At 36.4% G+C, this 10,045-nt stretch overlaps 1 protein-coding gene across 1 annotated transcript in view; it reads right to left on the bottom strand.

Annotated features, from left to right (window-relative positions):
• Positions 1–2,217: 2,217 nt before the first annotated feature.
• LOC124632618 overlaps positions 2,218–10,045 on the bottom strand; it is a 31,701-nt gene continuing 23,873 nt past the window's right edge. Inside the window, exons 2-5 of the mRNA XM_047167512.1 lie at positions 9,101–9,238; positions 8,688–8,807; positions 7,191–7,347; positions 2,218–2,311 (exon numbers count right to left, since the gene is read on the bottom strand). Coding sequence (XP_047023468.1) covers positions 2,218–2,311; positions 7,191–7,347; positions 8,688–8,807; positions 9,101–9,238 — 509 coding nt within the window. The remainder of the gene's footprint in view (positions 2,312–7,190; positions 7,348–8,687; positions 8,808–9,100; positions 9,239–10,045) is intronic.

Raw genomic sequence — 10,045 nt, 5'->3', positions numbered from 1 at the left:
AAGCTATTGATTTTTGTCATTACCAATCTAAAAATAAAAACGTTTTGGCCTACATAAAACTAAAGTCCCAATACGAAATATGATGTGTGTGAATATTTGACATCAGCAATATAAGAGCAATCCCCTTTGCACTTCACGCCGAATTAGTTTAGCGAATACGAAAACATAACAAAATGGAGTCTGCAAAGTAGCCCGAATAAATCGCATTTGTGAGCGACAGTAGGGCGCGCGGGGTGCGTCGAGACACCACCTCCTACCCCTACATATGCGAACATTTCTAGTTTCCACCTGAGTGACGCGCCGCACGCTCTATCAAAATATGCAATTTATTTTTGGTATTGCTTGTTATTTTTGCCCACATATTCACTCCAAAAACATGGAGCCACATTTTCCATACTGAAACCGATCTGTCACCTATGTATGAACAAAGATATCTCATAAACTGGAACACTAGCACAAAAGTACGAGCAATAACCACGAAACTTTCTTCCATTCATTTCTACAAAGAAATTTTCATAATAAACACTATGTTAGGGGTGTTTGTTACGACGCTGGTTATTATATTGTCGCAACTGTCTGCAGTTAGTATAACTACCACAAACTTGCTCGTGAACACAGTCCAGTGCAGAAAGAGAAACGAGTAAGTAGTTAATGAGCTTTTTGCTGGATATTTTACACGATTAATGTGGACGAGGTGGATCACAGCGGCGACATCTCGGATATTTCCCAGACGTCGCCGTCTACCGACACGAGTTTCTTTCTTGATTAAAACTCAGAATAATAAACGGCGAAACAATTTTGCTTCGTCGCGCCGTCCGCGTCCGTCCCTCTAGAACAAACTAATATTGAAGTGCGGATGAGCACCGCTATGGCTCCGGTCATTTGAAACCCTTAGATGAGATTACCGTTATTAAATATTTTGACAATACTATTTGTTAACATTCGACATAGTAGGTACAGCGGTGTCTGCGAACAAACTTAGTGATGCCAATAACCAGTGTGTATTTTAGCATAGAACTTTAAGAAATAGATTATTGATAATCAATTGAGTAAGTTTTGTCATAACGAAGTTAAACATATGGATTTTTTAAGTAAACTACTAGACTATACATATATTATTTCATAGGTAATTTTTTGATCATCAAAAGAATTACCTACCAAAATTTCAATCTACTCAACGTTTCAATATGTTTACACTAATATTATAAGAGTATCTATAAAAACCTGAAATATACCGTCAATAAAATTCCAATATACAGTTAGTAGTTAGAAATGTTATTAGGTACAAGCCCACGCCGAAAATTGGAAAATTTAATAATTCAGCAAAGTTGGAGCAAAACCTACTCGATTTTCGGTACGTTTGCCCACCTCTCCTCTTCATTAGTGCGCATTCTGTTACTAATTCTGAAAAGTGATCAAATTCAGCAATTTTCAATTCAAAGAAACTTTTGCATTTATCTAATGCCTCAATGAGCCCTGATTAGTGATGACGGTTTTATTCTATGCTGCTTAAAATAATTTCTAATACATATTTTTAATGAGATATGCTCAGCACGACTTATAGCTGTTAGTACTCCATCATTGAATGCGCATATTAATCAAACAACATTTAATAAATTACGACTGTATCAATATCGCCGTTGAGATTTTAAAGTAACATATATTTTATTTTAAAGTTATTGGTTGGTATTTGTTTTTATTATTTTGCAAGAGATTTGTAAAACGTCTTAGACCACTGTTACCTACACCCAACACTTGGTTATAAATGGTAGGTCACAGTCTTACCACGTTCATAGTATAAAGCCATCAAACGAACATTTATGTCACGTAGCTGGTACATTTCGTGAAACACCATTGTCATTCAACTCAAATATGATTGTCATGAGTCGATTTTTTCCCGTGGGGGAAAGTTTCAAATAATCCTGATCCATCGTTACACAAAACTTGTAAGTTGTTCGCGTCTCAACGGATAATCGAGTTTATACTTGGAGGTCCGCCATCAATCATTTATCCCGCTTTCTCCCGCGGACGGATCTGCACCGAGCTACGCGGAAAAACTTTAAAGTGTTCCAACTTAGTGTGACGTATCGCACACTCGCTTGTTACTTGAATAATGTCTCTCAAAAATTTATAACTGTGAACCACTTACTGTTACCTATCACTGTATATCTTCAGCTAACATCATGGGCTTCGTTTTTATGATGTGTTTGCCGCGAACTACTGTTTTTCCTTATCCGTCTTTGCTATGAAAAGGCCAATCCATCTCGCTCCGTAACTGCTTTTAAGAAATAAGGATAAGAAGATAAACTTCCTCTCAGAAAGTTTTGTTTGGTAACTTAATGAGGCTAGAGTTCTTTGATAGAAAAACATTAAGCAATCCTAGCATCTGGGTATTTTAAGTCAGTCTGTAACTTCAATGGTTTTTCTAAATATTTAACGAAATCGCTTAATTTAGCTAGACAAAATCCTGCTGGCATAAAATTGCAATGCAATCTTAAAGGCAACGGTACATTGTAAAATGGATGGAGCATTTTAAGTATGTGTAGGTACTTGCAACATACATACACAATGTTCTTGTATATGGGTCACTTTAAAACAAAACAAAAAGTGCATTATTTTTTATTACGCTAAGGTTAACCACGCAAATATTATTGACGACCCAATAAATCTGGTATCAAGTCACCCCGAGAGAGGCAAATAACACGAGTAGACACGAATCTATACGGATACTGGTATGAGTGTTTTATGAGCACTCAAGTGCCTTCCGGACTGGGATGTTTAAAACTCTCGCGAGCAGGGAATCGAGAACATTCCACTCGCACTCACGACACGACAATGTCGGATTTGATCTCGAACGACGACATTTTTATGAGCGGTTAAAAGTTTATGAATATGCTTACAGCGGCAGATTTTTACTTACGCTGTTTATATAAATCCAACATATAAGCATCATTGCCATTGCTCACATGAATTGAGTAGTCATACACTAGCTCTGGATTTTTTATTCTATTTGAATATTACCGAATGTTCTGTATAATATAACAAAATATTATATCACAACTCTCCATAAAAAAACATCGAGCTTCGTCAATAATATATTCGTTTATAAAAGCTAAAAAATATTTTATTTAGTTGCAACGTCCTCAAAAGTCCACCAACTGATACGAAAGAAAGTCAACAATGAACATTAGAGTTATATCAATTTTACCGCCATGTTATAAGCAGTAATAACATTTTTATACCACCATCAAGAGAGAGAAATAGACACGGCAACGTGTATCAAACGGTTACGGAGTATAATGAGAGTAATATGCATAACTTATTATATTCAACGCAAATTTTATACAAGCCTAAGTATGACTACAGTCCACGGGGAATTGTGTAACATACCCAGGTTTAAAAATGAAATATTAATTCGTGCACACATTTGTGCGTGTAGACAGGTTCATCTTCAAAAAAGGATTTACTCAGGTTTCTATATATCAAACGTGTACACAATAGAGAGAAGACCACCCACTATCTTGCCCAACGTCCCCATTGTTAGATAATAAAATTAGCAATGAGCCAATTACGTGCTATAGATACAACACAAAACATAGTATCGAAATTCGTAAATAATCTTCAATTAATACACAAAGATTACATAACATTGGCTAATAATAACATACATATTGAGTCCAATTAGCTTCAATAACAACGTATCGCATTTACTGAATAAACATTACCCATTACAGCGTACAACTTGGAAAGTCGTTGTTTAATTCAAGCGAGAGCATTATAATAATAGTCAAAGACGACTGTGTTTTGAGTTTTAACAGCAAACACCGCTTCTGGGAAGCTCTAACAATACGGCATCGTAAAAATTAAATTACAGCGAATCTCCGAGCAGGTTTCAATTTTCAACCAAGATTCCCGACTCGAGATGGCCGACTCCTCTTACGAAATATTATTGCACTCACAGATACGCCTTTACCACCTATCCGCCCTATGCCATACAATATTAATAAATTATCGAACAAATTAGAAAAGAATGTTAACTAGAACAAGAACGTCAGATGAAATCAGAGCTACTACGTTAAATTATAGAGCACCTGGAATTACTTTCAGCAGAATAAATAGAAATGTTAATTTGAGACTGTAAAAAGTATCGCAGGACCGTAGCGCGACAGCAAATTAGAGGGAATGGAATATAGTTTACTTTAAGTTAAACTTATTACGGTCCTCGAGAAACAAGCAGTGGGAGGCTCGGCCGGCGCGCGGGTCAAGTGCCCAATTTGTCACCCGCGCAAACTTCCGACTACTTCGGCCGGGCCTGTTCGATTCCATTAAACTTTCGAGACCTTTTGAAGCTATTTTCTTGTTTGAATCAAGATTTGCCTAATTCATTTCAGTGTCTACCTACTTGAACGACTTCGACGTTGGTTTAACGGTTGTAAATATGTCACTCCCAGTCGGTATCATTATTAAAATTAGGGGACTCATCATTTAAGAGGTATCCATGAGCGTCAGTGACCTAGCTTAAGTGAGAGTACGAAATCCAAATGAAAGTCGGGACGCTTACAATGCGCTATCATAAAAATTAAATTACGGTAAGAGTTTCTGTGTAAGTGCGCGCCATTTCAGCGAGGCGGGTTAGGCGCGGCGACGGAGCCCCGCCACATCAAAGCGACTCATCCTGCTCGCGGCTCTCTCCCAAATCAAATTTACCAGCTTTCTTTCTTTCTTCTTTTGTAACCGTGCTGGGACTAAGTATTTGACCCATGGTTGGTTACTTGTATACCTGACTCTATAAAATCCGAAGGGACAATGAAAAACTGCCCTCACTAAGCCAAAAATTCATTACAATGTTGCAAGAGCTTCGAAGCTAATGAAAACGAAAAGTATAAACAAGGGGAAAGATGAGAAGAGGAAGTTTACCGCGCCGGGGGTTCTGTACTATCTAAAGAGTTTGTTTGGGTAAACAATTAGTCTTTTCCCAACATTTTTGAACAATTTACTTTGCGTTGGACTGCCTTGTAATTTTCGTAAACAGAAAGTATTTTGATTGATATTTTTAGCTTTAAAATTGCAACGATGATAAGCTTAAGCGTATTCCTTAAAATAATCACATACCCAAAAAAAAATCATTGAAATAACATCCGTAATATCGCTGAAGCATTATTTTATTACTTACTTGCACCCTCAAGGCGTCGAGGGAAGAAGTAAAAGAAATTAAAAGCCAAGTTGTTTACGTATACACGCCCGGGGCATAGATCAAGTGGCTAATTTGTCAGAGAGGCAACTTGGTGGCACCGGCGCGGTCTAGTACGGCCGATGCGATTCGATTAAACTTCAGCCGAAGTACCAACACAAGAACAAGGCCTACTTAACGCGCTTCTACATTTACGGCGGAAACTTAATTAGCTAACTCTGCAGACTCGGCAGCGATGTATGTGCTATGAATGTTCTACAGTGCCTATTAAGTATTATGTAGGTAATTTTGCAAACGTGTTGTGGCATTTTTGTGGCAAACGTGGACACTGACGGTACGGCTGGTCCACAAGTTTAAAGTCGCTCAGCGGGCTATGGAAAGGGCTATGCTCGGCGTTTCTCTGAGGGATCGCATCAGAAATGAGGTAATCCGTCAGAGAACCAAGGTCATCGACATAGCCTATCGAATCAGCAAGCTGAAGTGGCAGTGGGCTGGCCATATTAGCCGAAGAACCGATAACCGTTGGGGTAAACGAGTTCTAGAGTGGAGACCGCGCCTCGGCAAACGTAGTGTAGGACGTCCTCAGGCACGGTGGAGTGATGACTTGCGCAAGACGGCTGGCAGGAGCTGGATGCGAGAAGCCGAAAATCGATCTCAGTGGCGTGCACTTGGAGAGGCCTATGTCCAGCAGTGGACTGCGATAGGCTGATGATGATGATGTTGTGGCATTTTTACGTTATTTTATTTTAACATAATCGATTTTTGTGGGATCGGTACCAAATTCTAAAATCTACATTATAGTACTCCAAAACAGGAATTCCTGTTTTGAAACAACAAGCAACGGTTGCTAACACAAAATCACTCCACTATTAAATATTACCACATTTTATAGAACCCTTATCTTGAAACTTAGATTAAATTAAAGTTTGTACAGCAACTTTGTTTTCCTACGTAGTGCATATCTATGGTTGGAGATCAAACTTCGTAGGTTCGTAGAAGTATGATTTTAGTTTGTGGGTTTTAGAACTCCTTGGATATTGATGCTGGTAGCTCTGTTTTCAAGCTGGGCTTCTTTTAGTTTGGGATGGTCAAGGTATTTAAAGATTAGTCTAGTGACACGTCATCTTGGTCTCTGTATTTTTTTCAATAATTTGAAATGGTATATACTACTTTTTCAAAATATCTTTTATTAAAGTGATTTTGTATACCTTCAATATGCATTCAAGAAATATTCTTCTAGGAGGCATAGCAAAGTTATTTCAAAGTATATTAAAAAACTATTTATGCCAATAGTGTGATAAATTGATTTATTTAAATATAGATATTGAAATTGTACAAATGTTAACGACGTTTCATATTATAATGGCCGTCTGCCCTTCTGTCACCCTTTGATATTATTTATTTTCTAGTGAAAATGTTTGTTTGTTCGACTTCTATGCTTTCCTTTAATATTTATCTGATAACGATGAAAAATTGCTAGACAGGCTTTGGGACGTTTCTGACGAAATATAATAAAGAACTGTATTCGAGATTTTATTTGATTCAGAAAAAAAAAAACGGTTGTTTTATTATGATGCACGTAGATATGTATGATAAACTATGTAGAGTGACCTAGTAAACGGCTATTGTTCGTAACGTTTATTATTGTTTTTTATTATTCAGTGACATATCTGTATAGTACTCGTCACCTGTTCAAAAATAAATATGTTTTCAATGTTTGTATCCAATTCAATTTGTCAGTCACGTAGTTTTGTGTGGGTATTTCCCAATATTCTGATGTGATTTACAGCTGTCAGTCACAAAAATATTTCGTTACCAAATATAACGAGGTTCACTATAAAACTGTGTGTTTCTATGAACCTATCATTATCAGTTTTATTTCGTAGATATAAAATATTAACATTATTCGTCAGGCATTTTCAAAAGTCCCCCGATTTGTTTTGACCCTCTTGTAAGAAAGATTCCAATAAATGTTTCTTCCTCACATATAAAGCTAGACCTACCTTCAGACAAGTACAGTCGGTCAGGCTCAGCCGGCTGTTCACAGGGGCGATGGCGAAGAGTGACGTGAAGGCTGGGTCCTCTCGGAGGAACTTCGGGAGGTGCGGGTTCCGGGGGAGAGTCGCACTCACGCTCACTTGTTTGACCACCGTTGCCTGAAGAAGCTGGGAAATAGAAACATGTTAGAAACTTATATAAATTAAGAAAAAATAATAGATGCTTTGCCGAGAGTACTTTGCCTCGGTGAGTTGACTTAGGAATTAAAGTTCATATTTTTGATGATCTAATGATCTAAACACACACTTGGATTTCAAAAATAATATCCAAACCCTTGCAGGCGTTCTTTTCACCCTGCCGTTTAATAAAATCTAGATAAACATAAACTTAAAATTCTTTAAAAAACACAAACCTAAAATATAAAAGCTAAATTCAAAAACTTGCAACATTATCCTAAATTGTAGAATAATAAACGGCTTACAAATTCATCAAGCCCACATTTCGGCAATTTGATAAGATTATGACGTCACGATGTTCGTCTCACGAAACACGAATACAATTCGCTTCGTTCATTGTCTACGTAGGTACGTGCCAGTCACATGCGTCGGGGCAACTATGCCAGGCATCCTTATCAAAGGCATGCACCCACCTCCGAATTACGCTCATAATAGGTACACTACAGAATGCCTAAGTACAATAACTATATAAACTGGAATCCAACACTGAATATGTGTAATACCTCGTCCATACCTTACATTTCGGTACGGCATTATTATTGTTAATGCCTGCAGTTATCATTACATTCCTACTGTTGAGATATGCGGTGCATTTATATGATATTAATGGAGTATGTTATAGATACTTGTTTGGACATAATGATATTGTGTTATATGTATATAACTTCAATATAAATATTTAAATAAATAGATCTTAAAGCAGTTCTTTTGAAAATACTTAAGGATTTTTCAAGACATCGGCACTCTGGTTTTCTTTTTAACATTGAGATTGAGTTGTGATAATGGACTTCAAAGTTAGACGCAAGAACTCCTCGATTGCTAAGAGTACAACAACTGTAATTGGGATAATCTATTTGGGTTCTCGAGCAAATACTACAGGCAGGATCAAGTCTGTCAATTTGCTTTGCCTTAGTACATTTTCCTGTTCAAACTTAGAACATTTGAGATGATATTTGATTTTATGCACCGTGTAATCTGGATACTAGTTGATGCAATGGTGGTAAAAAATAAAATCATGAATTAGGGCTGTATATTCATTTATTTATTGCTTAAAGTACACAGTTCTTTAAAACTTTATACACAGCCCTATAAATATTTATTCAAATTACTTAAAATAAAAATTGCAAATTTTTATCTTCAACTTGTCATATTCTTATAGTTGCTAAAATGTTGTATGTACTTAAAATAAGCACACCTTAAAAAAACTCTCCTTAGAATGATGATAATAAATATGGACCTAAAGCTATTATCTCTAAATGAACCCTTACCATTGTTGTTGAGGCAAAGTCGTGCGTTGCGCGCGTTGTTGTCGTGCGGGAACTCGTCAGCGCGTCGACGACGCTGCAACGTGCCACCCGTCTCCGCACTGAAGATCTCCTCACCTGATAACAGGTACAAGATGTTTTAGATTTCAAAGTTAGGAGTAGAGGAGGTGAAGAAGAAAGAGGAGTAATGGAACATAATAAATCTATTTCATTAGGTTAAACTTTGTTGACATTAACTCGCCTGAAAAAATATTTATTATAATTTTTCAAAAAGTAAGTCTCAGATTAGCAAAACTTAACTTAAAAGATTAATTTTGAAACATTATCCTAGTAGTCCTACTTATACTAACATATTTTTTTATGTAAGATAAATAAAATACAATATGTACAAGTTAGGCAAGGAAGCATACCTTTAGAGTTTCTGTTTCTTCTATAGAATCTCCGGTTGGTACTCTCGTGAGGAAACGGTGACGATTGGCGTTGGGGACTGCTGGCGTATCGAGGCAGTTCCTCGCCTCCTTCTGAACCGTAGATGCGACGCTGCTCATCTATAACAAATGTAAAAACATCATAGTCATAGCGTGTACATAAACTTTAATTATGCAATAGATATACAATTTTCTAAAATGACTTTTGTACACTATCATGGTTTGTGATATTAAAGCGCAGAATAATCATATTAAATTATCAAAACCCCGTTTATAGAAAAAACTTTGTGCTTTAGCTGTTATAATAACGAAAGATTATATAAAACAAACAGTGTTAATCATCCAACATAGAAATTAAACAAAGTCAAAACTAATTATAATAATATTTAAACTCGGCTAGATAAACTATACTAGCCAACTTAATATAGTTAGGTAGTCTAGGCAAATATCTCGAGGACAGGTCACAAAGTACACAGAGGTCAGTCATGATATTAGGTCTTAGAATTACTGTAACATAGATATATAAGGGTCTTCATTTGTCATGACTATTGCAATCATAAAGGCCATAATTGAAAACGTTTCTAATAAATTGAACCAATTACTGTCAATATGGTCTAGTACTCAATTTTATTAACTGATGAGGCCTGAATTTTGTGATGCCTTTTAGGTAAATTAAATAATAACACTCAAGCATTTTGTTAGACTCAAGAAAAAATGAAAACTACTGTCATAAATAAATGAGTGGTAATATTTTAATATTATAGAAACAAGATTAACACCACATTTTTTACATGGAAAAGTTACCGCAACTCCCGACGTCCCAGTTATGTTATGACTAAGTAATAATTTTCAACACTTTATACAAATAGGTCAGTATAAAAGTTAAGGGCGGAAAGTTTGGAATTTATGAGGCGGTTTGTTTGGGTA

This window comes from Helicoverpa zea, chromosome 8, assembly GCF_022581195.2.
Source record: "Helicoverpa zea isolate HzStark_Cry1AcR chromosome 8, ilHelZeax1.1, whole genome shotgun sequence".
In the NCBI taxonomy this organism is placed as follows: domain Eukaryota; kingdom Metazoa; phylum Arthropoda; class Insecta; order Lepidoptera; family Noctuidae; genus Helicoverpa; species Helicoverpa zea.
The sequence above is the reverse complement of the archived record's forward strand: the minus strand, read 5'-3'. Positions and strand labels throughout refer to the sequence as shown.